Here is a 26,134-nt window from a genome sequence, read left to right as displayed (position 1 = left end):
AAGTGAAACTGACTTGAAACAGAAGTGAAATTGACTAAGTCTGTCTTCCTCATCCCTGTCTGAGTGAAACACAGAAGATAAACAGTCAGTGTGAATAGTGAGAAGTAAATGAGGGTATTTTTAATCTTTTCTTTTTGTTTAAAAGATCTAGTAACACAAGTGAGGAATTTTTTGTTTTGTTTTTAAGTATATGCTTCTGAACCAGAGTGTCTTTAAAAAAAAAAAAGCGTAGGGTAAGGTGCCAGCGGCCATCATGTGGAATTGTGTGTGTGGAGTTATTGAAAACTGGCTGTATGCCATGGCAGCTTTACTGTGCATGGCTCAAGGGCTTGGAGCAATTACATAACACTCTGCAGCAAAGAAAATACAGGCCCCAGCACTTGACTGCCTTCAATTTCAGATTTAGTTACTTGGCAAAATCTTAGATTTTCTTTTTTCCTCTGCTAAAGGATGAAGCATCCAATAAAGAGGAGCTCTGAAACTGCACCAGCCAATAGGTGTTAGGTTGTTGGGGCTATAGGGGGAGGGATAGGTCTCTTTTGGGTTAGAGGCAAGAGTAGAGGAAAAACATTGTCATGTGATGACTATAAAAGATAAGTAGACATATGACCTATGAATTGTTTACAGAAAGAAACTCTATTTCCCCCCTTCCCCAGTTTATGCATATGCTTCTCGTTACTTCTTCTCAAAATCATTGTCTTCTGATGAATTATTGATACAGGGTCACTTCCATTTTCCTGGAATTGTTTTCTTTAAACAGTGATCTCTCTCTTGAATTTTTTAAACAAGCTGTTAACAGTGAAATCCAAGCAAAGTTGCTGGTTTCGAATTTCATGGTTAAATTAGACCTTGATAAGACCATCTCCTTGATAAGAGAGGGGATAAAATTATTTTTTCACTTCCACACGGAGATCCTTCTCCTTTTTTTTTTTTTTTTTTTAAAGGAGCAGGCTCCTGATTCAGCCTCAAAAGGACTTGAGCATGTGCTTAATGTGAAGAATGAACTAAAGTGCTTTGTTGAAGTAGGGTGGTAGGGATCTGCTGGTAACTGGAAATTGGCTTTTTCACTTATCGCTGTTGTCTAATTCTTATAAAAAGAAAATGCAATCCAACATTTTGGAAATAATTTGCTTTCTAGAAAGTTACTCCTTTGCTGGCTCCTTTCCTTCTATGAGTGAGATGTGGCTTTTCCAAGGAGGTTTGCCTGTAGCCTCTTCCAGGTCTCTCTGTTTATTGAAAGAGTTCAGGCCCTGGTTTAGCAAAGCACAGAAGCGTATGCTTAACTTAAAGCATGAGTAGTCCCATTGACTTCAATGATACTGCCTGAGGACTTAGAGTTAAGCATGTCCTTAACTACTTTGCAGGATCAGGGCCTCAGTGGAGGGTAATTTTATTTTATCCATTTCTATCCTGTATAGCCCCCCCTCTCCCCCCCGTAATGAAAAGGAAAAATGTGCACAAGTAAAGGCGGGTGTATCTACAGTAAGGGCCTGACGTGGCTCCCAGGGAATTCAAGGAGAGTCTTTTTGTTGACTTCACTGGGAGTTGAATCAGGCCCAACTCCAGGAGCCCATCGCAGGGATGTAGATGCCTGATATAGCAGATTGCCTTGCTTGTCCATATCACATCTGCACCGACACTCTGGTTTTGTTGGAACTGTCCACACGTACCAGTGCATTCTGGGGTTTCTAAAGCACCTGCCCTCATAGCGTCCAGTAGCTTTCAGAGTGATTTCCAAATGGGAGGCATGGAGTTAGATATAGCTGACCTGGTGCATCTGCAGTAGTTACAGCTTCCAGGCCACGCCAGGGGGAAGCTATTGCCAGAGCCCTGCTGAAGACCTCACGTAAAAAGTCCAGGCTTGGCTCTTGTGGGTGGAGTTGTACAGGGGCTGCAAGTAAAAGATTTTCTTGCAGCCCATTTTTGACTAGCTTAGACCAGGCTGAAAGCTGCCTCTGCAGATTCCAAGGTGAAATTCAGGGGCAAGCCTGACCTGTCATCCACCTGCCCCATCCCTGCCAAGAGTCTGCCATGACTAGTCCGTTTGAAATGTTCCCTTCTGGCTCCCCAGGAGGGAAGCCCTTGCAGTAGATGCGGCCATTGTGCTTACTCCTGTAAGGGCAGGGCCATGGGCCATGTCTCAGCAGACTTGTAGCGCACCTGTGGGGAAGGAGGATTGTTTTCTAGTGCCTATGTGCTCTTCTGTGTGCGCGCACAGAGCTGAGGCAGGGTGAAGGTGAATAACAGGAGTATTTCCCATCCTGGCTGCCAACTCTCTGGGTAGAGGGCGGAATGGGGTGTGCCCTTGTGTTTGGCCCTCAGTCCCCCAGTTGTTTGTGTGGGACAAACTGGTTTCACTGGCCTTCCCTGAGGGGCTTTTCAAGCTGTGGGCAGAGCGCCGTCTGTCCAATTCTATCCCCCACCCCTCAGGGTATTAGCAAATACCCCCATCCCCTGAAACCTGGAGATTTGTGCCCCTAAATCTCTCTCCCACACTGTGGTTTGGGTCAGGGGAGGAGGGAGGAATGGCAGAGCAGTTCTCGTGGAAGGACTTGGACACTTATTGTACAGCAGGATGACTGAAGCTATGAAGCAAACACATAAATATATGCTTCCCACCAGAGCTTTATATAATCAGAGACAGTGATGTCATTGGTAACTGCAAAGAGCAGGCTCTGAAATTACAGCCCTCAGCAGACAGGCGAACGCTCTCTTTGCGTCTGGAGGGGGCCGCTTAGAATGCGGGCTGACTCGTCAGCAAAGCAGGGGGTGGGGACTTACCCTGAGGGTTTAGAGCTTGGAGAAGGAGGGGTGAAGTACCAATCCAAATCCAATCAGCCTTGAGGGTGAAACTCTCCCTGCCTTTGTGAAAGCCACTTAACGAGGGGGGAAAGGAATGGGAATACCGCTACCCATTGCAGCCCCTTTGTCGTTAATACTCCCCCCAGTAGGCTCCAGTAACACATATGTAGGGCTTTGGAGCTTTACTGAATTTGTTCCTTGGCCCCTCTTCCTCCTCCTATCCAGAAATCTCTGCACTGGACAGTTCGGGGCTATAGTAGATCTCCCCACTGGCAGTGGGGGGAGAGAATCCTTTCTGTGCCAGTCTCTCTACAGCCAGGGTGAATTTCACTCTTAATGAGTCTGAGAAAGGCACTATCCTCTGACTCTGGCATTCCCACTCCAGCAGCACATCCCAGCCCAGGGCTGCAGCCTGACAGGCCAGGCTTTTGATACTTGAGCCCCAGCTATTCCATTATTAGCTTTCTTTACACGTAACAGTTGCACAAGAGGACCACAACGGGCCAGCTTCGGCCCTGATGTAGTCGGGTGCAGCTCCTCTGAATACAGCAACGGTAGAGTTTGTTGAATTTAGTGGAGTGGAACTATCTTCTGGCAGGGCTGAATTTGACCCAACATATTGAAAGGGAAAAGCTAAGGCAAACAGCCCCCCTCTGTGGGCTGTAGCTCTAACCAGGCCAGTGTTTCCAGCCTGCAAAGTAAGCTGCAACGTTGCCCTGTGCTTTTTCTGGGCCAAGCAAAGAAGCATGTGAGGCTCCAAGTTCCTCAGCCCTCCATCCTCCCAGCACTCAGCTTCTGCTTCCCAGGAGTCGTGGTTTGTCCAGCCAGACAAATCCAAACGATCCGCTGGCTGTCCCTGTGTGAGACAAACAATTGCACCCTGTGGGCCTCCCTGTGTCCCCCAGAATAGATCGGAATGAAGGGGAAACAGCCAGCTGGTTAAGGAAGAGTAGAAAGCCCCTGTCTTCACATACTCATGCATTCACCCTGGCACAGGGTCAGGGCTTTGGCATGTCTATTATCACTTTTCATGCTCAGGGAGTAGAAACCTTTGTGGTAGCCCTGTTTTCTGAAGCATCTTTCCTTCCTAGGGATGGGAATGACTATGAAGATTCTGCCCATCCTGCCCCCACTTCTCCACTTTTACTTATCACTCCTGCAATGAGCACACATGTGCTCAGATCTACTTTGAAACTGGCAGTCCCTGAAAGCTGATTTATCTCCGTCTTCTAATGCCCCAAGGATTCGAGGGAGCTGGAATGGGGGCCCCTTTCCCTCTGATTGTAAATTAATTCTCCTTTTATAAAGCTATCATGCTTCTAGACCTTTTTTTTTGCAGTAATTAGCATGATCCAGTGGTCTAAATGGAAAGTTGTGTGGCTTTCTTGTATGAAGTTTGGACAGTGCTGGTATTTTCACTAAGTGCCAGGGAGCCTGAAGCTATTTTAAAGCCACCTTACAGTAAAGCACCAGGTAGATTAAGGGGAAGGAGATGCATAACTTTGTCTAGACTATGGGATTATAACTGCCAAGGTAAAACGCCAGGACTTTTTGTTAAGGGACTGTAGATTGGCCAGTGACACCTGTAAACTCTGTTTGCCAAGGAATTTTAGCTCAGCTGGTCAGTTTCCTGCTTTGATAAAAGTTGGGCTTTGATAGAAGTTGATTTCTGTGTGACATTTAGCCTCCCATCAATGAATCAGAGCTGCTTTCACACTTTGTGGCTTAATTAACATCAGTGATCAGCTTGACTTCAGCCCACAGAAGCCAAAAATACTTAAGAGGTTATGCACCTGCCAACATTTGAAAGCTGAAATGCAAGATATTTGGTGAGAAAAAACAGACACGTACTTTAAACCCCATTAAAATGTGCTGGGCTAGAAGAGGTGGGCTGGAGTGGTAAATACTTGGTTGAAAAAAGGAGCCCTCTCCCTCCAGAAGTGGGAACAATTGGTCTGTTGAGACTAAGGGCTTGTCTACATGGGGCAGCTGCACAGTGTAACTTAAATCAGTTTTAAATTGATTGAGGCCTTGTCCACATACACAAACTCTAGTGCTTTAACTGTGCTAGTGTACAGTGCAACCGACTCATGTGATGCAGCAATATCTGTATTTTGGTGCTTTACACCAAGATTACTGTTCCCATAGGAAAGAGGGGAATAAACTATGCTGGTATTAGCACCTTCTTACCAGTATACATGCATCTATACTAGGAGTTGTACTGGTTTAACTTTCAGTTCTACTGGTACAAAACCTGTGTGTCGACCAGGCCAGAGTTAAATATAAATATAAGAGTTCAGTTAAACCTGTTCCTAACTGACTCAAGTTAAACCAGAAGAAGCCAATTTTAAAAAGACTTATGAACCTTTTGCACCAGTTTGACTCGGTTGCTTTACATTGGCACTCTCTACATTATCCAAGTGTAACTTTTTTCATGTGGACAGGTCCTCAGACTGCTTTCTCCCACATAAGACCTTGTAAAGGTCTCCAAACAGCAGCTGCTTTCATTTGTGTTCCATCGTTCTTGGGCAGAAAGAAATGAAAAAGTCAACATCTCAGTGTCCATGGCTTTGAGATTTTTTTACATTGCTTGCTTTTGTGTAATTCTTTTTTCCCCCTACTAACAGCCATGGTATATCATGCCAAGGCCTGTTTGAGAGCTCCTGAAATTCACTGGTTATTGAGAAGCCAACCATTAATATCCTGTTCCCAACCATTAGGGGTCTTTGGTACTGAGGCAGTCGCCTGGTACATGTTCTAAGTTTGTGTGTCTGCACTCATCACTGGTTCCTAGAACAGTTCTACAGTGTTTTCCTAGGTTCACCCTAGCAATTAAAAAAAAAAAAAAAAAAGTGAGGTTTAGAACACAAAACTCCCCAGGCATGGTAAGGAATGATGCATACCACAGAGTTTGTGTGGCAACCTGGACAGGTCCAGCTGTGCGTGCTAAGCTGTGGTGGGTAAACCATCAAGAATAGGGGTGGGCAAACTTTTTGGCCTGAAGGCTACATCGGGGTTCCAAAACTATATGGAGGGCTGGGTAGGGAAGGCTGTGCCTCTCCAAACCCTAACCCTATCCGCCCCCTCCCACTTCCTGCCCCCTGACTGCCCCCCTCAGAACCTCTGACCCATCCAACCCCCCCTACTCCTTGTCCCCTGACTGTCCCCTCCTGGGACCCCCTGCCCCTTGACAGGCCCCCCGGGACTCCACCCCCTATCTAACCCCCCCTAAAGCCCCTTTCAGAATGTAGCCCTGCGAACATGGGCAGAGGACTCAGGAGGAGCAGGGGCAGCCGTGCAGCCAGAGAGAAGCAGCGGTTTCCCCTTCAAAGCTCCACTTCTCTCTGGCTGGCTGCAGGGCCGCCTGGTGCTCCTCCTGAGTCCTCCCCCCCGTGTTGGCCGCATTCCCGTCACCCCCACAGCCCACCTGCTCCCCTGAGGTTGTAGGTGAGCCTCCCTTCCTGCTCTCCCCTGCCCCTGCAGTGCAGCCCCCTCCCGCGCTGGCAGCGCGGCTTGCTGAGGCTGTGGGGGAGGGGCCAGGGACTAGCCTCCCCGGCCGGAAGATCAAGGGCCGGGCCAGATGGTCCCACGGGCTATAGTTTGCCCACCTCTGATCGAGAATCATCCTTGTTCTGGGACAGTGACCTCAGGTTTCTGTTAGGAATGGAACCAGAAGTGGTAGCAGTTGGTGTTACCTCAATTTTGATAACTCCACATATAGTCCCAACCAAGATTGGGGCCCATTTTTGCTAGGCTCTGTACAGAGACATGGGGGAGAGAGGCTGGATATAAACTACCAAGATTTTCCTGCATAGCTATGTCGGCATGCCCTCCCCCTATACTCCACATAGCTGCAGTGTATGCCAACAAAGGAGCCATTTTGTTGGTATAGCTTATGTTGTTTGCGGAGGTAGTTTACCTATAATGGCAAAATAACTCCTTTTGCTGGTATAATCTGTATCCCCATGAGGGGCCTTTGTTGGTATAGGTCTTTGATGTGTAGACTAGCCCATAGTCCATGCCCAGAAGAGTTTACAATCCAAATAGATAAAGATGAGTAAAGGATGGGAGAAAGGAAGTATTATTATCCCTGTGGGAAAGCACAGAGAGACCTGTCTTCACTGCCTTGTTAGCTTGAGGTCTAACTTCAGTGTTGCCCCTAACCTGATTCCCATCCACACACGCACATCTCTCATTGGTGCTTACCTCGCCCATTGGGGGGGATGGATTGAAGCTCAAATGCTGCTTATGTTGGAGCTAGTACTGCAGTGGGGACATGGCTACTATGTACTGCTAATGCAAACACTCCCTGCTGCTAATCCAATCACTCTGCAGCTCCAGGGCCATTTTGTAGTGGGTTCGTTCTCAGTCGAACTAGGCTCACTCGAGAGGAGTTAATTCAAGTGTAGATAACTCAACCTAACACTACAGTGGAGACAAGGAGAAATCAACTCTGTCTCCCCTGAGTCCCAGTCCAGTGCCTTAGTTACAAAGCCACCCTTCCTTTCTGGTGCAGCGGTGAAATGCTATGAGGGAGGCCATTCTGAGCTTTTCCAGCTGTAACAGGAAATGGCAGTGGCAGTGATTGACGACTCCTGAGAGGCTGGTATCTTGCAAAATGTCCAGCCCAGTTTTGTGGACTCAAACAACGAGCTAGTTTGCAGGAGCTTCAGGTCAGAATTCAGATTTACGGATGCCAAACTAAACAGAAGTCTATTTCCCAACCTGTTTGTGTCAGGATCCTGGAGAAAGGTAGGCAGGACTAGTGGTGGGAGTGTAGAAGTCCACGGTCAGGGTCAGGCTTGTAGTCAAGAGTAAAGCTGAGGGTGAGAGCCAGAGACAAGGTTGGGAATCAGGCTGAGGGTCAGTTCCAGGTATCGGGTCAGTGTTGGCATTCCAGGGGTCAGTCGGAAGTCCAGATCCAATTTTGGAGCCGAGGTCAATACCGGGAGCTCAGAGGCAGAGATATGGGGCTGTCATGGTCGCTATCTGGGGATCCACATTGTTGCCTGAACACTTCCTGGTACACCCCATAGACTTATATAGGTGTCAAGGAGCCAATCGGGGATTGCTAAAACAACTGTCAGTCAGATCGCTCGAGGTGGAACTTCCTGTGGTGGTATAACCTCTGTGGGTTGTGGGTCGCTGGAAACAGTCAGGTCAGGTTACAGACTTGTGGCAGCGTGAGCTGCCTGCAGGCCCAGGTTCAAGTCCCCCTGATCCTTACATTGCAGATTTGCTCAGCGTTGGGTCGAAACGTCCTTGTAATGTGATTAGCAGAGCACCTGTTGCTGACCATGCCCAGAGCTGTTTATCTACACGAAATGGCTGTCAACTGAAATTGGTTTTCCCAAGTAGTGAAAGCTTTTAGTCAGCAATAAGGATTAAATGCTAGCGGGTTTCATTGTAGAAAAAACTGAGTGGGAGGGTGACATTGACATGGTTTGGGGTTTTTTTTATGTTTGACACTTTTAAAACCAAATCTCTTAATAAATATTTCATTAAAAACACAAATTTCTCAGCCAAAGCCCAAATTTCAGCCCTGAGGCAGCTACTGCAGCTGAATTATAGCCCTTTTGTAAGAGGTTTTTATAATGGAAACAGTGACAAACCCATAACTATAGTGGTGCTAGTGGGTGCTGCTCTTGTACTGACAGTTCATCAGCTAAACCCCTGACCCCTTTACCCTTAATCATCCTTGCTTGTCAGTGACATAATTGCATGATTACAGACTCCTCTCCCCATCCCTTTCAAACCGCGAACAATAGTGAATTTCAAATACAAAATGTAAATGAACCGTCCAAACTAATTTGTTTTTCTGCATTCAGATGGACTGAGTTTAGATTCCGTCCCTTTGTGTCTGAACGGGCCTGGTAAAGGCTTTCAAGAACCTTTTGCACTGGGATACCTTGAGTATAGACTGATCGTCTGATGTCATTGTGCTATTGATTGGGATTACAAATTCAGACATAAATCATTAATGTAGAGTCTGGAAAAAAACTTTACTGTGTTCCATAAATCTAATGTTAATTCCTGAATACATAATACAGAATGGGTGAAAACAACAGAACTGGTTTTACTGTGGTATCTGAGTGGGGTTATATTTCTAGATTGCTCTCTGAGCAGTTTCCCATATTTAAAAAAACAAACCAAACTACAGTGTTCTGTAATAATGGTCCAAAACAAAATAGTCCAGTAGTACTGTGGTGTTTTGGGGTTGTTATTGTAGAATATAGTACAAGGGGTGGAAGCACAAATAGGCCAAGGTTCTCTGCTCCCAGAGAACCTGTGTTAACATCTCGAGTTCAAACACCGGGCTAGGAAATATGCAGCCCTGCGTTCCTTGCAGTCAGAATGCCCAAAGAGTGCAGATCTGATCCTTTAATGAGTGTGAGGTGTAATTCAGTCACTTTGCGGTAAGGAGTTTACTGCAGTCAGTTAGGCTTCCTTTTTTGCCTCATATGGCTGGAAAAAGAGGAAGATGGGCAGTGAATGTTACATAGCACAATATATAATGTTAGGTTTTTCCCTTAACCAGTAATGTGCTAGTGTGTAAATGCCACTGGACACTTGAAAGTGCCTTGATATAAAACTCTACATAGTGTAGTAGGCTGCAAATAGCTGGCAGCTTGAAGTTATGTGAAACCAAACACACAACCATTGCCTCAGTGCGTTTTTCCTCCCCAACGTTCATCCAGCCGAGACAAGTTATCAGGTGTGAGCGCCAGGAAATAAACTGTCTGTCAGAGGTTAGCAATAGGGCTAATGTTGTTGAGTGACTAGTGTTTGCAGTGTAAACATTTAATGGCAGGGCATAAAGTATCTGAAGGAAACAGGGTGATGTGTGGAAAATTGAGCCTGCCTGGGGGGGAAATGAGTTTGATTTTTGTCCTTTATAAGGCTGAAACTCCTAATCGGTGTCTCTCCTCCTCCAGACGTGCTCATCTACGCCTGTGCTTAGAACGTTTAAAGGTTCTGATACCACTAGGGCCAGACTGCACCCGGCACACAACGCTTGGGCTGCTTAACAAAGCCAAAGCACACATTAAGGTAAGCACTGCTTTTCCCAGGCTTCCCAGACGCTGCTTCTAACTGCACCAGTCACTCACCCACTGTCCAGAGTTAAATCTGCTCTCCCGGAGACTAACACCTCTCAAATGCATTGCTCCTTCTGTTAAATCATCCATCATTATTACAACATGGGTTGTTCGGAGGGTCCATAATAAACTCTGTTAACTCTGGAAATGATTGATTTGGGGAGCGGGGATCCTGTTCTGTATTATGATGGGGGGAAGACAGTACGGATCTTGCTCTTTTTTTAAAGTAGAAACACATCTAATGTGATTGAGGGACTGCAATTTGATGGAAAATGTAACTTCTGTCACTCCAGTGCATTCCTCCTGCTGGCAAATCAGTATAGGCCTCTAGAGTGAAACAGGGTTGACATCTTATTGTTTCCATCGTCTTTCATTTGTGGTTCTGCCAACTTCCCAAAGCCCTTCATAGATTGCTTCTGGCAAAGTAAAGTATAAAAAGAAAATCCAGTCTTGTAGGGATCAGGAATATACCTAAATCCTTTGTTGCAGCTCTGGGTTGGTAAGGGAGGGAGCCCTGCTTAAAGGAAAGTGTTAGCCTGAAATGACTCCCATCTTATGCAACGGGTTGGCCATCCGGAAACAAAGAACATTGGTCTGGTAGATTTCCCAGCTGTGATCAGAGGAGTCTGTAGCAGGTTACATAAATAGTTATTTAAATGGAAAACTGCTTCTGAGAAATACCTACTAAACCAAGCAACAAGAAAGCCAGACATCCCAGGATAAATTTTTGTGTTACGAGTGATCATAACAAATGCAGAATCTGTTTGATTAAGGGAATTGGGGCCCCCTGGTGGATTAACTCAGTGATGCATCTTATTGGTTAATTACACATGTTTATAAAACACAACAATTAAAAAAAAAAAACACAATCCCGTATAGATATTCATTCATCCCCAAAAATCCTCCTTATACAAATATGAAAAGGTGTAGCAAAGGTGTAAACCAAAAAAGACACAAGTAGACTTCATTTCTACTAGTGACTGAAGGGCAGTCTGGTCCGATACTTGTCTGAGCATAAATCCTTTCAGAACATGGGAAAATCTGAAGCAAAGTATATGGCTGTGCTGTAGAAAACAAGAATTAAAGTCATAATCAAGTCGTATTCTATCATGTCAGAAACTTGAGGAGGCCGAGAGGAGAAGCCAACACCAGCTTGAAAACCTGGAACGAGAACAAAGGTTCTTAAAGAGAAGGCTGGAACAACTGCAAGGTCCTCAGGAGATAGAACGAATACGAATGGACAGCATTGGCTCAACCATTTCCTCTGATCGCTCGGATTCAGAGCGAGGTAGGTGTACTACATGCGTCCAGCTTAATTAAAATACTTATTGAAAAGATCTACTCTAGCTCAAACAGGAATTAATTAGGGAAGTCTTATGGCCTGTGTTGTGCAGGAGGTCAGATGAGATGACCACAGTGGGCCCTTCTAACCTTAGAATCTGTGAATCTACAAAAAGGGATGCATCAGGATGAAGACTGACCTCTCTTGAAAATTTGAGAGAGTGGCGAATGATTCCTTCCTTCTGTTCGCAAAAAGGAGTACTTGTGGCACCTTAGAGACTAACAAATTTATTTGAGCATAAGCTTTCGCAAAACCTTATGCTCAAATAAATTTGTTAGTCTCTAAGGTGCCACAAGTACTCCTTTTCTTTTTGCGAATACAGACTAACATGGCTGCTACTCTGAAACCTTCCTTTTATTGTGCTCTTTGTGTTACTTTTCTCTTCGCTTTGCCATTGAATGAGTCTCTGTATTTGTCAAGCAAAGGATGTGGGCTTTGTCATGTCTTTCTGCCTCAGTTGTTGGTCAGTCTTGCTTAAGTTGAGGAAAGGGGTTGTGATTGTGGATTCAGGTGATTCTTGTGGCATTTGAACTTGACTGCTGTATTTGAACAGTTGTCTAAAGTCAGAATGCAAAGGCTTTGTTTTAAAAATAATGATCCATAATCCCAAGTCAGTAACCAAACACATGCTTAAAAGTATAAATATGGGTTGTGCTCCTCCTCTTTATAATGTAAAAAGAAGGCCTAGAACAGGGACGGGCAAACTTTTTGTCCTGAGGGCCACATCGGGTTTTGGAAATTGTATGGAGGGCCGGTTAGGGGAGGCTGTGCCAAGCTGTTCCTCCACCCCCCCCCCCCCGGGACTCCTGCCCCATCCACTGCTCCTTGTCCCCTGACCGCCCCCGAAACCCCTGCCCCACACAACCCCATCCAACCCCCCCCCCTTCTAACTATCCCCCGGGACCCCCGTCCCCATTCACCCCCCCCACCCTCTGACCACCCTGACCCCATCCACACCCCTGCCCCCTGACCACCATCCTGAACTCCCCTGCCCTCTATCTACCCCTCCCCCCCCGCTTCCTGCCCCCTTACCACGCAGCACAGAGCACCGGTGGCTGGCGCTACAGCCGCGCCGCCCAGAGCGTTGCCCCGGTGTAGTGTAATAAATTGTTCTCGGTAACTGCTACCAGTAACACATTCCTTCGCGGAGCAGTTTAATACACTACACTGGCGGCACACCGTGCCGTGGCTGCGGGGGAGGGGCCGGGGGCTAGTCTCCCAGGCCAGGAGCTCAGGGGCCGGGCAGGAGGGTCCTGCAGGCCATAGTTTGTCCACCTCTGGCCTAAAAGGAAGTTTCAAAAATCAGGGTTCCATTTTCTGCTTGTTCCTGCTATTTCTAAGTTAAAGTCTTGTCTTTCCCATTTTACTGGACAATTCCTCTGGAGGATTTGCATATGAAGCAAGTGCTTTCTCCTCCCTCCACTGAAGAGTGCGGGGAAATGTTGAATCTTTCACAGAGATATTTTTTTTTTCTCCCAACTGTGTGTCAAGTGTTAGAGTTAAATCTGTTTTTAACAAAACCATAAAGTTTTACTCAGCCACTTGGTTGGTATCTGTGATGATATAATCCTACTCGTGCTCTAACTAGCCATAAAAGTCTCTCTTGGCGAAAAAAAGGGCAGAGAAGATTTGGAGGTGTGATGTTAAGATCAAGCAGAATTATTTAAAAAAAAATTCTGGTCTCCTTTATATATCATAAATAAAGCTAAGATTTTTGTCACGGTTATTTTTAGTAAGTCCTGGACAGGTCACAGGCAACAAACAAAAATTCACGGAGCCGGTGACCTGTCCGTGACTTTTACTAAAAATAACCGTACAAGCCGTGTGGCAGAGATGCACAGCCCTGGCTGCAGCCACTGCCACGGGGCAGGAGCGCACTCTCCCGGCTGTGGCCCCCATAGCGGGCTACGTGGGGAGTACAGCCACGGCTCCGGCTCCGGCCCTGGCTTCAGCTGCAGGCAGCTGAAGCTGAAGAAATCACCGAGGTCTGGTAAAGTCACGGAATCTGTGACTTCCATGACTAAATTGTAGCCTTAATCATAAAGAACCAACAAATTGCACAGAGATTGTCCGTCTATTTATTGGTGATCTGTGTGCTTCACTGTTTTACCAATATTTTTCATTTATTTTTTAGTGTCTTCGTTTTTAAGGTCTTCTGGGTAAAATTTTCAAAAGCATTTCAGTGACTTGGGAGCCTCAGTCTCATTGCCTTTGATGGCCCAAAGTCACCGAAGTGCTGTTCAACATGGTACCCGGTGTCCGTATAGAAACACACTACAGTGCCCTATATAGCTCTGTCTCCGCTATCACAACCGTAAAGTGTCCCCCGGCACTGTTGTTTGTCACTGTAGTCTCCGGAAGACCCAGATCTCTGTTACGCTAGACACTGTGCAAACTCTGAAAGTGACAGCCCCTGACCTGGAAGAGCTTATTATCATCTTGGTATCTGAGTTGCAGAGGATATTGCAAGCAGCCCACCCTCATGGTGATAAATTCAATCCAAGCTGGAGGGAATGCCCAGGCCCACAGAACCAGGGTGCAATGATGGCAAAGTAGCTAGACGCCACATGGGGGGTCTGAACGCTGTGGTGCTGCTTAACACAGATTCTTCCACAGCCTGCAGAGCAGAGCCGTTGACTAATGATGAATCCAAACTCTGCTGAGTTCTTCATCTTAAGAACATAAGAATGGCCATACTGGATCAGCAATGGTCTATCTCACCCAGTATCCTGTCTTCAGACAGTACCCAGTACCAGATTCTTCAGAGGGATGAACAGAACAGGGCAATTTATTGAGTGATTCATCCCCTGTCATCCAGTTCCAGCTTCTGGCTGTCAGAGGTTTAGGGACACCCAGAGCATGGGGTTACGTCCCTGGCCATCTTTGCTAATAGCCATTCATGGACTTATCCACCATGAACGCGTCTAATTCTTTTTTTGAACCCAGTTCCTAGCTTGGGAGTTTGGGGTTGGCTGACAGCAAAAAAGTTTAGTAATGCCTTTGAAACACATTGAGACAGCATCCTCCTTGCTGAAACAGACACTCTGCTCCTCCCCCCTTTCGGAAATCACTGCAAATTGTACCAAGTGAGGCTTATTTTATACCTGGAGTGTTGATCATTTGTCAATTGTAGAGTTCAAGGCGTAGCTGCCTGCGATGACACTAACCTGCGTGTGTGTCGTTTTCTTTGCAGAAGAGATTGAAGTGGATGTTGAAAGCACAGAGTTCTCCCATGGAGAAGTGGACGATATCAGCACAACCAGCATCAGTGACATTGATGATCACAGCAGCTTGCAGAGTATTGGGAGCGACGAGGGTTATTCCAGCGCCAGCGTCAAACTCTCGTTCGCTTCCTAGAACAAAGTGAGACAACAATGCAGGGCGGATTATTCCATTGGAGTAATCTGAGTTCAGACTGGGTTCTAGATGCAGTATCCTCTTTTAGAAATGACACGTCAACAATGACAGGCCTATATATATGTACCCCCTTGGGCAATAGGAGGCCTCCATAGGAACCCATGTATGTCCATTGGGTCATGTTGCAAAATCTTGGTTTCCCCTAATGTAGTGAGACTGAACCCTGGTCCTTCTGAGGTCAGTGACGAAACTCCAGTTGGCCTCAGTGAGACCTGGATTTGGCCCTTGCATGATAAATTACTTTGCTTTGACTTTGTTTATTTGAAAGAGGATACTGGAGATTCAGCCCTCTCTCTCTCTCGCTCTCTCTCTCTCAATTTGTCATGCAATCTGAGAAACGCCCAGTTTTTCTCATACTGCATTCAGACAGAACAACTTGGTTTAGACCCTTCTGGAACTTTCCTGGTCCGGAAATGACTCTGTCCTAATATTTGATCACCATCAGGCATTATAGTAACATAGCAGAAAGTCACAGCAGCTTGGCCATGAAGACGTGTCCCACAACCTATGAATAATAATAGGTGTTCAGTTCATGCCCAGAGAGAGAGGCAACAGTGAAGATTGTTCAGGAGAAATCATCGTTCAGCTCAACGTTCTGTTGGACATCATTTAAAGCAAGTACCTCTACCACATTGCTAGCACTAGGGTACTAAACTGTAATCTACCAGCATGTGGCGGGCTGCGTTGTGGAATGAGGCTGTGAGGCCACACACACACACGCACGCACACACAGAGTTGAGGACAGAAAGAAACCAGCGTGTGGAAAGTCATGCCCAGATACTGAGCCACTATGACCTTTTTATTTAAAGATCTTTTGATAAACGTTTGTAAATGTGTTGGGAGTAAAAACACTCCAAATGTGACATGTCTTTTTAGAGCTTGTCCATATGAAATCTTCAGTGTCTTTTATAATGGATTAACGCTACTGAAAAGGTAACTGTTTTGATGCAGCACTTGACCTGATGAAACACAAAAATGCTCTTTGCCGTGCACAACACAAACAAGGTCTGTGCTAGCTTGGAAAGGTCAGGGTTGCTGGGTTTTTTTGGTTTCCTTTTTTGAGAGTCATTCCCTTTGCAAACTTTGAAGGCACCTGATCCCCTACAGTAGTCACAGTTCAATAGTTAAGCTCAGCACTTGTCTCATCTTAATGTAACATTTGGCCTGCGCACATCCCCGTGCGTATCCGCTATCTCACCTATGCAGGTGCTGTTGCTATTGAGAGCTATTGTATTGAATATTTTATAATTTTCTTGGAGGTGAGATTTCTAACGTGCACTTTGAGGGCTTTGCTTTCTTGTGTTTTTTTTTTTTTTTTTTAAATGGTGAGAATTATTTTTTTGTTTTCCAAGTTAAAAACCTTCTTACAGAGACCTCACCAATGGCATTGTTTGAAATTTTGTATACCTTGAAGTAATTTAACTACCCCTCATTACTAAGGAAAAAAATAAAAGGAAAAAATGCTTTATAAAATTTGTAACTTATTGCTGATTTGAATGGGTTGTTAATTTCAGTGCTGTTGATTTTATTGTTTTTAGGTAGGATTGGGCCAAAAACAAAAAAATGAAGACAACCTTATTTAGCAGTGCAGTGGAATTGTGTTTATATGTTAGAATATGGTCCCATATTAAAGTAGCACTTTAACACCATTAAACATTTATGGATCTGAAATGAATTGTGTTCCTCCGTCTTGGTTGCTCATATGACTTTAGCATACCCATCTTCTTTCTTGTGCCTGCAGGAAGAAAAGTGTATTCCCCTTTAATCCCGTGATAAGATCCTGAATAATTCTAATGTAGATTGTGTCTAATTTCTGTAAATTGCATGTGTTTGAACATTCCTATGTTTCCTATGTTACCAAATCCCCCCTGTGATATGACATCATACAGTATGAGACACAAAATCCCTGTTCATAGAGTGGAGGAATAATCTTTCCATGCTTTGATGCATTATATCTGGGTTTTTAATTCTTTGCTTTTTTAAAGCCTGAGTCAGGTTGCTACTCTTACTAATCTCCTTACACATGTGCATAGGTAATACTGATTTAGTGTGTGTGATCATGTCTCCCTCTAGTGGCTGTCCTCAGCAGGTACACAAACCGGCCATTTAATGGAGTTTTTCTGGTAGCTGGATTGGTTGGCGCTTCTTTGTTTTATTTTCAGGCTGCATATCATGGAATTGATCCTTGCTAACAATTCTAGAACCTGTATGCAGGCAGCTGTGGATTGTAACGTGTGTTTATCAGCGTAAGTCAATGGGGCTACTCACATTACTAAGAAGAAATCAAGTGAGTAAAGACTGAAGGATCACGCGTGAACTGATAATCATTGACTGAGCCCCCACAACTACCAATTTTTGCCCATGCTAGAATTATCAACAGCTGGAATTTATATCTGACACTGTTCAAATGCGCTCTGATAGTCACCATTTTGTGGCAGTCTCACTGCAGCAATGAAATGGTGGAAAAGAACTTAACACAAACAGAGGCTGATCTTCAGTTACTGTCAATGGACTCTTGTGCTGTTCAGCTTCTCTGGAGATGAATCCCACCAGTCACGATCACTAGCGAACTCCAGCCATCCTGGGCATCCCCACCTTCTGGTTGTTCCTCTTTGGCTGTGTATTTTTCTGGATCAAAAAGTACACGACGTGGGCAATGGTAAAAAGGTCGCTTGGCAAAAAAATCGTATTTGAGAAATATAAAAGTTAGAGAACTTTAAAAAAAAATGAAAATGGATAAAGGAAGAAAATCAGTGTTGGGCAATCCTGGCAGAGCAGGGCAATCCCAGAGTGTGTTTTTTGGAACCAATTTTTCTGAAAGGCTTTCCAGTAAAGCCACCCATTTGTATGCCTTTGGGATCACTTTGCTATTGGCTGTCATCTTTAGGAGTGCAGTCAAGGGTCTGGAAATTTCAATTCCAAATACTGCAGCTGGAAGGGAGGGAAATGTAATCCACTTGGTAGCTTACATCTACGCTGTCTTAAGTGACCCACCCAACGGCAAGTATCAGGGTCCTAGTAGAGAGAGCCTTTGGAGAACAAACACAATTATCCTACAAACCTTTATAGTAGTAGTTAATGACAAAAGTTGGCTGTTTCATTGGGTCCCTTCTATGGATTTCATTGTATCAGTTCCTTTCACACCTCTGGACATTAGTGGAAGACTTGCTATGCGAGAGAAATGTTTCCACAGCTGCTTTGTGGTGTTTGTTCAATCCCTTTTTCATTGCTTTAATACTATATTGTTAGCACTAGCTTTTCTTTATAGATTATTCTAAAAACTAAACTAACATTAGTTTTGTTTTGTTTTTAATCTAGCCTTTTGCATCGGAATGTCCAAGACAGCAAATTGGCCCAGAGAAGCCACCATAAATGATTGAGCAGATCATCATAGCTAATTGGCCTATACTATGTAAATCAGATTAGGTGATGGTCCCTTCTGGTTATAAAACAAAAAATCATCTGCTTCTTCCCATTCTTCAGAACTGAGAAATGCCCCCCAAAGCTTCTGATTTTCGTACGTTCTCATGTACTATTCTGCTATTACTGAGATAGCAGTAATTTCTTCAGCTGGCTTATGTAATGCAGTTCTTCCTCGAAGTCTCCCATTTGTTGTCTTAAGACATTGTTCATCCAAAGCTGAAACCTTTAAGCCTTTAATATACCCATCTGTGCTGGCACACTTGGATGGAACTCCATGACTGGTTACTGTCCCCGGAGAATCCACTATGTCAGAATAAGTCTGGGATCAAGGCCTTTATTTGAGTGTTGACATCCTCATTTTTTCCCCCTCTGTCTAGTTTTCTGTACTTTAGAAATCAGATCCAACCCTCAGAAGAGCAGGATTTGTTCTTTGTACAAGCAGCTCTTTTTCCAAAAAAAAAAAAAGAGAGAGAGATTGGAGGACATTTCAAATATTGTCTGTACAGTTAGAAGCATAGAGGAAGGTGCAGGAATTTGAAGGGACCATACAGTTTCCATAGGTTTGTTAATCAATATGGTTAAGCCCAAGTTGAGAAGCTACAGAAAATCCATTCCGGAATGAATTTCTGCAACATAAACCCCCTTAAGGCGTTGTCTGAACTCTGTCCCAAAGGTACTTTCCACCCCAGAACACCACGTTTAGTTATACCCACTCTCTCCTTGAGAGTTGGGTAATTGAGGCCCTGAGCCTGGAAAACTCCACAGTTTCAGTGCCCAAGACTGTAACTCTGGTACATGCAGCTCCTTCAAAAGACTTTGTGAATGATGATCCCCAAATGGCAAATTATCAAGGCATTTTGGTCAAGTATAATCTTAATTTCTAGCAAGAGCATCAGGCGAGGGTGACCTTTCGAGCATCAGGCGAGGGTGACCTTTGATGTTACTGAGGTATTTTGAATTACAGTAAAATCGGCAGGAAAGTCTCATCAGATGAGCTCTTGCCCAACAAAAAGGTTGAGAGTGAAGCTACATTTACTTCCTTCAGACTTACTTCAAAACCTTCTGTACTTTCCGTGCCTTAGAGTTCAAGGATGTGTGTCTCTAGGTGAGGATGCATCTCTGATACGTATGGTTCAGTGTTGCCTTTTGAGCTGGTGGAGTATCCATTTGGGATCAGGAATTGTTATGTTGTAGGTTAGTAGCATAGGTTGGGAGTTGTGCAATTTGTTCATTCCTGAGAGGTCTGGCACCAAACGGTTTGGTATGTCTGAAGGGGAATCCATACAGTCCTCCCTGCTGCCAAAATGGAGTCAAGTAAAGGTGCAGCTTTGAACAGAAGATATCAGTTATCCTACAGGCTCCCCTTCCTATGATACCAATCACATAGTCCCTTATTGTCCCTATAAACAACTGCATCATTATCTCATTTCTTCTAAAGCCTTATCTTATTCCCTTAGAAGCAGAGAGTGAAACTCTCATTAACTTTAGTGGGAACAGAATTGAGTCCTTTTTCCAAAGCACTTTATTCCCACTTTAATCCATTTAGCCCCAATATCTGCTTTCTGCTTCCCACCACATGGCAGACACATTTCCTTATGTTTCCTTTTCCTCTGTCTAAACTTACCTATTCTCATCACATAGCACTTTGCGTCACAAACGATCTCTTTGGTCCTCATAAAATTGACGCGCCGTTCTCCCTGATGTTTTTCCAGGCTTGTTTCCTACATAAGGTTATTTTTTGTTGTGGCAGTTACTTGGGCTTGTAGATTCCGTGAGCCACACAATCTCTAGTGCAAGCTCTAAATCCGTCCTCTACTAAATTTTACAGAAATAAGGTGGCTTTCCTTTAATCATCCCACCTGTATTACCCTCCACATATGCTGCTTCCCCCAGAAGCTCATCCTGATGAGTCTTCTCTGCATAAATTAGGTCTCTAAAAGGTCCTTGTGCTACAGAAAAACCTATTCAAAAGGCCATCCAGTATTTTCCTCCTTTTGACACCAGTGTATTACAGCATGTCATCTTGTGTCCAAGAATGAGTTGCGGGGGATGACTGGCTTGCAGCATTTGGTACGGTTACTCTTTGGAGGACTGTCACTCAAAGGTCATTTTAAAGCCCATTCCATTCAAGGTATATTATTGACAGAAGGTAGTCTCAAAGTGATATATCTTGTGAGACCTGTAGATCGGTAAAAATGGGGTTAACTTACATTTTTTTTAACCAAATTTTATCCTAGACGCTCATATGCAGAAGAATTTAGTTCTGGCCTTCTTGTTTGGCAAGGTCTGCTTCTGTGCTGCAAACTCCAGCACCTTGTTGTCTTGTCTTTTCTTAGGTTGCTTGCTGCACTCTATGGGTAGACCTCATTTATGCTGCTCATTCTTTGAACTACCTTAGGACCTGGGCTGCTCCTACTGAAATGAATGGGAGTTTTCAAAAATAAATTAGTGGGAGCAGGATAAGCCCGCATCAGTTGCTGTCAGTTGAGAATATTTTTTTCAGGATCATAACTTTTGTTATGTTTGAGTTCCAGTATTTCCCCGGCACCAGGCCAGAGTGAGGGAAACCCCCTTTCCTTGAAACCTGGGAGTAGCTGCAGTCACCAGGGGTGATCTCCTGACCCCATAGAAGTCAGTGGCAAGGGGACAGGATTTCACCCCAAGAGTAGAGATGTACATGAGAAGCTCACCATTAAAAGAAAAGGTAGGTTGCTTCCTTGAAGCTAATACAATAACTTTGATCCAGATTTCTGTGTGCACCTCCTCTTGAAATATGGGCTTTGCCTTATCTGACTAGTGGGACAGAGAAATTGAGGTTCTGATGTAGCATGGAAGGGTGTCTACACAGCAAAGAGAAACCCACAGTGCCAAGTCTCAGAGCCCAACTCACTTTTCTTGGGCTGTGGGGCTAAAAATAGCAGTGTGAATGTTCTGGCTTAGGCTGGAGCCTGGGCTCCGAGCTCCTCCCCACTCACTGGGTTTCAGAGCCCAGGCTCCAGCCTGAGTGGGAATGTCTACACTGCTGTTTTTAGCCCTGCAGCGCGAGCCCAAGTCAGTTGCCTTGGGCTCTGAGACAGTGCTGTGGGGTTGGGGTGTTTTTTTTTTTTTTTTTTTTTTTTTTTGCAGTGTAGGGACTGTAGACGTAGAGTATATTATGTTTGCTCCCGCAGGTGGAGAGTTCTAGAAATGTTAACCTGGGGATGCACAGTGTGCATCTTGTGTGCTGGAAGGCTGATAACTAGGGCCCTACCAAATTTACGGCCATGAAAAACGCATCCTGGACCATGAAATCTGGTCTTTTATGCACTTTTACCCTATATTGTGCAGATTTCACAGGGGAGACCAGCAGTTCTCAAATCGGGAGTCCTGACCCAAAAGGAAGTTGTGGGGGTCGGGTCGCAGTATTGCCACCCTTACTTCTGCGCTGCCTTCAGAGCTGGGTGGCTGGACAGCAGCAGCTGTTGGCTGGGCACCCAGTTCTGAAGGCAGAACTGCCGCCAGCGGCAGCGCAGAAGTAAGAGCGGCAGTACCATACCAGGCCATCCTTACTTCTGGGCTGCTGCTGGCGACGGCTCTGCCTTCAGAGCAGGGCTCCCGGCCAGCAGCCACCGCTCTCCAGCTGCCCGGCGGCGCTGCCAGCAGCAGCCCAGAAGTAAGGATAGCAGTACTGCAACATCCCCCCCATTTGCCCCCCGATAACCTTGCAACCTCCCACCCCCCCAGCTCCTTTTTGGGTCAGGACTCCTACAATTACAACACTGTGAAATTTCAGATTTAAATAGCTGAAATCATGAAATTTACAATTTTAATGACTGTGAAATTGACCAAAATGGACTGTAAATTTGATAAAGCCCTACTGATAACCCTCCCAGTGCTCTTTTTTTTTTTTTATGGCAGAGTAGAGAGAGCCCAACACACACGCACACCATCAAAAAAAACTCTGCGACATTCAAACAATTCTGTTGAGCAACTTCTGCTAAACTCTGACAAACAGGTTGCTATGGAAAAGCTCCAGCGATCCCGGTGATCTTTGTTCTTGTACATTGCCATGTCTTGCATGCTCTGTGAAATGTAGCTGGTAGGATGAATTTCATGTTTATGAGCCTGTACATTGTCCGTCGCTGACCACATCTTTCTCAGCTGGCTCCTAGAATTCTACATCCTTCTTATGGGTGGATGGAGCCAGGTGACTGCTGATTCCCTACTGCTGTAGGAAATAGGACTGATGGGATGTGAGAGGGGCCAGCAAACATTGAGCATTCTGGTTTTGAAAACATTGTTCAATTGAATGATCATTTTACAAGAACCGGATCTTCCTGTTTTAGGGGAGGAAGTTCCTGCATCAGAAATGAATCCTTTCCACCTAGCCTACCCTTTAGTCCTTCCAGTTAGGAGTCTCTCATTATACTTCTCTTTTGCTGTCATTTAAGAGCACACCTCTTGACTTTCTTGGGATCACATGATGATGGTGGAAAAATTCCGTAATCTGCAAGTTTGTTCCATTGCACATGAACACCATATTTGCTAAAAGGAGGTTGCATGATCTGGTGGTTTGAGCACGTCACTGACTCTTTTGGTCTTGGGTGAATCACTTAATCTCTCTGTGCCTCAGTTTCCTGATCTGTAAATATAGATAATATCACCCTGCATCACAGCCATGTGGTGAGGGGTAAGATAATGTTTGTACGGTGCTTCCAACATACAAAGTACTACACAGGGAGGGGGCAGCACTAAATGTTACTTTGTTAGTCTGTTCAGCTAGTCAAGTGAGGGTGATTGGTGTCAGCATATTTCTAGGTGATTTAGAATCTATACTAAGAAACATCTGGTAGCTGTTACGAGTTTGTGAAGTGTACTCAGAAATGCTGGAACAATACCGTGTAAGTGGATCAAAAATTAAGCAAGCACAGTAGAAGGGAGTAAAAACCTATAAGCCCCATTAATTCAAACTCTATGGGCAGTAGTGGTGTGGAGTTTAAAGCATAAGGTTATATGGAACTTCCCTTCTTCAAGCCCTAGTTTATTGACCTAGAGGACACTTTCACATTTCCCAATACATCTGACCAAGCAAAGGACCCAAGAGGGCAACATAGCTATCTTCAGATCTTGTATTCTTCTCTGTTCTGCCTTTGACTCCAATTCCTGTGAAAACAAATGTTACTGAGACAGAAGACCCATTTTTCTAAATCCGCAAGAAAATAGGCCAAATTCATCCCTTCTATAACACACCCTGGAGATTAATATTACAGCAGGGATGCATTTGGCCCAGTCAGATAATTGTGACCTCCAAGAACATTTGCAAACTATCCCATTTAGCGGTAAAGGAGATGAAAGCCAAAGAATGGACAATAGAAGCTGATCTTCATGGTTGTTTTAACGTCACAATCGTGGTTTCAACTTCCACACAGACTTCAAAGTAATAGATCACGTAGAGTACTTGCTTTGGGATACTAATATTCTAGCAAGCAACTCATAGCATTCACTATAGTTGTGTTTAGAAAAGTTTCCATTTAACCCTCTCCTCAAAACTGTAAGTTTCTGAAGTCCTCCCCCGCCTCCAATTTTTTGGCTGTGTGGTCGGTTGGCTGTTTTGGGTGTATTTGTTTTTTGGAAGTTTGAGAAAAATCCCTTCAGCTCCTCTGGAGTGATGTGAGGGTGCAAAAATATACACTTATTGCCTTGTAAAAAGAAACATTTGAACCACACTTCAATAGGGTTGCTGCAAAAGCACCTCGAGTTTGAACTGAGCATGGGCATAGTCTCCCTGAGGAGTAGCGCCTTTGCTGAGTCTGGGAAGAGGAAGCAATTTTTAGACCAAAGTGTTTGAAAAATTATTTCCAAGCATGTTCCATCAACAACTGTTTTCGTAGAGCTTTGCACCTCCTACGATAAACATTTTCTCTGCCTAACTTGACCAAGTGATTGTCATAAGGTAGGTTAAACAGTGAGCTTCAGCTATGTGCTAGTGTCCCCTTATAAAATGAGACACCATCCATAAGATTTTGCTTTTTAAACAACATCTCCAGGGGGTTAATTCTGTATTGATGTTTTTACACTAAAAATACATTGCTTAAGCAGATTGCTTGTTAACAGCATGATGATAGAAGCATATAATTTAGTATATTACACAAACACTTTGTTTGGAAATGTTGAGTTTAAACTAACCCGTTTAGAGATCAAATAAAAGATTTTGATAAGCAGGTATAAGAACATAAGACTGGCTGTAATGGGTCAGACCAATGGTCTATCTAGCGCAATATCCTGTCTTCCGCCAGTGGCCAATGCCAGATGCTTCAGAGGGAGTGAACAGAACAGGGTAATTTGTCGAGTGATCCAATCCTGTCGTCCAAAGCAAGTATAAGAACATAAGAATGGCCGTAGTGGGTCAGACCAATGGTCTATCTAGTGCAATATCCTGTCTTCCGCCAGTGGCCAATGCCAGATGCTTCAGAGGGAGTGAAAAGAACAGGGTAATTTATCAAGTGATCCATCCCCTGTTGTCCAGTCCCAGCTTCTAGCAGTCAAAGGTATGAAAGAGCAATATGAGCACCAAGTTATCTATATTCTAGCATGACTTGTTTGAAGGGAGAGAAACCCTATTGTCCTATACTTACTATTTCAGTGATCAAGACACACGTGAGTTAGATGGTTAGAAATATCTTGTGAAACTAAGTGCTGAATAAAACTGGTTGAGAAATGTCAATGAACAATAAACATTTGCCATCTTTTTCCTTTTTCCAGCCAGCTCTAGTGCTGAACTTTAATTATAAGATGAAGAAGGTCCTTCCTTGTATTTACAGACCTCTAAGTCAAGTGACAATCAAACTTCGGCAGTTAGAAAACAAAGGAATGGATGTGTATCTGGACCATGACATTTACAATAGTCAATATGATTCCCCTAGGCCCTCAGTGCTTTGTTCTCAGTATTTGAAGCATCTGACAAAAATGCTTATCTGTTTGTTTTATTTTTAAAAACTCAGCTGATGTGAGGATAGTATTGTCCTCCACAGAATTTAAATTTGCTGTTCTTTCCGAAAACCAGTGATGCATTTAGAGCTAATGGGAGTTTTTCCATTAACTTGGGAGGGAAATAAAAGTGGGCTCTTACTAATACAGCATAAATATTTCACTTTTCTCCCTATGTACAGAGCCATCTCTCTGATTTGTGAGTCAAGTTTGTGCTGTTATAATTTTCCCAATAGGTTACAATCTGCATGTTAGAATCTGTTTGACTGTACTAGATTATGGGTTTCCTGTAGCAATTTGTGCTTTAAGACAGGAAACATACAGTCCCTCATGTGTCAGCATAATGATATCTTACTATTCTGGAGATGCAGTTTGGAAATTAAATGTGTATCCTTTGACAAAAAAATATTTTTCTAAGGTGTATCTAACTTAATGTGACTTTATTTGTGATTGTTGCAGTGTACATGAGGTTTTTTTCTAAGCTCCCGTGAACATTTTATTTTTTGTGCTGTAACTACACAGGTGCTATAGCCACTTGCTACTCTGAGAAAAAGAACACCACACAATTGATCGGTGCTGACTCATAAAAGCCAGTCTTTGAAACAATACACAACTGCTGACCCCATCTCTGTTTATAACATGGGGATGGTGCTGCAAAGATGTTGCATTTTTCATGATTTAAAAATAATTTTTGTTTGTGGATATCTGTATTAACTTGTTTAAAACATACAAATAAATTTTATGAAGACCAAGTAGGTTTTATTACCACTCTGCATCTGTCAACCCAAGTTTAAAGTCAAGTCAGCTGACATTTCAGAAATACATTAAAAATTAATGGGTAAGACAGGACTTGCCAAAGTGGTGACTGCTCTGTTATTTACTAGCAGTGCTGTCCTGGTCAGCTCTAGTTCTATTCTGCTTATTTCCATTTCCCCAGTTTCAGCTTGCTACCATTAATGCCACATCCATCATGCTAGTCCAGAAGTGATTTATAGCATTCTCTTTGCAGAAGGATCCCATGTAGTTTTTAAAAAAGGACACTTTTCTGTACTGCTACTGACAGCTTGATAACACAACCAAGTGCATT

The 26,134-nt window shown here is 44.1% G+C and overlaps 1 protein-coding gene across 2 annotated transcripts in view; it reads left to right on the top strand.

Moving 5' to 3' along the window:
• The window catches only part of MXI1 (MAX interactor 1, dimerization protein), an 81,858-nt gene extending 65,487 nt beyond the window's left edge, over window positions 1–16,371 (top strand). The window contains exons 4-6 of one of the 2 annotated variants that reach the window (XM_074959372.1): window positions 9,738–9,852; window positions 11,016–11,187; window positions 14,435–16,371. In XM_074959372.1, coding sequence (XP_074815473.1) covers window positions 9,738–9,852; window positions 11,016–11,187; window positions 14,435–14,598 — 451 coding nt within the window. In that variant the 3' untranslated portion in view covers window positions 14,599–16,371. The remainder of the gene's footprint in view (window positions 1–9,737; window positions 9,853–11,015; window positions 11,188–14,434) is intronic. The other variant, XM_074959373.1, reaches the window with a different exon arrangement.
• Window positions 16,372–26,134: the final 9,763 nt, after the last annotated feature.

The sequence above is a fragment of the Natator depressus genome, chromosome 7 (assembly GCF_965152275.1).
Source record: "Natator depressus isolate rNatDep1 chromosome 7, rNatDep2.hap1, whole genome shotgun sequence".
In the NCBI taxonomy this organism is placed as follows: domain Eukaryota; kingdom Metazoa; phylum Chordata; order Testudines; family Cheloniidae; genus Natator; species Natator depressus.
The sequence above is the reverse complement of the archived record's forward strand: the minus strand, read 5'-3'. Positions and strand labels throughout refer to the sequence as shown.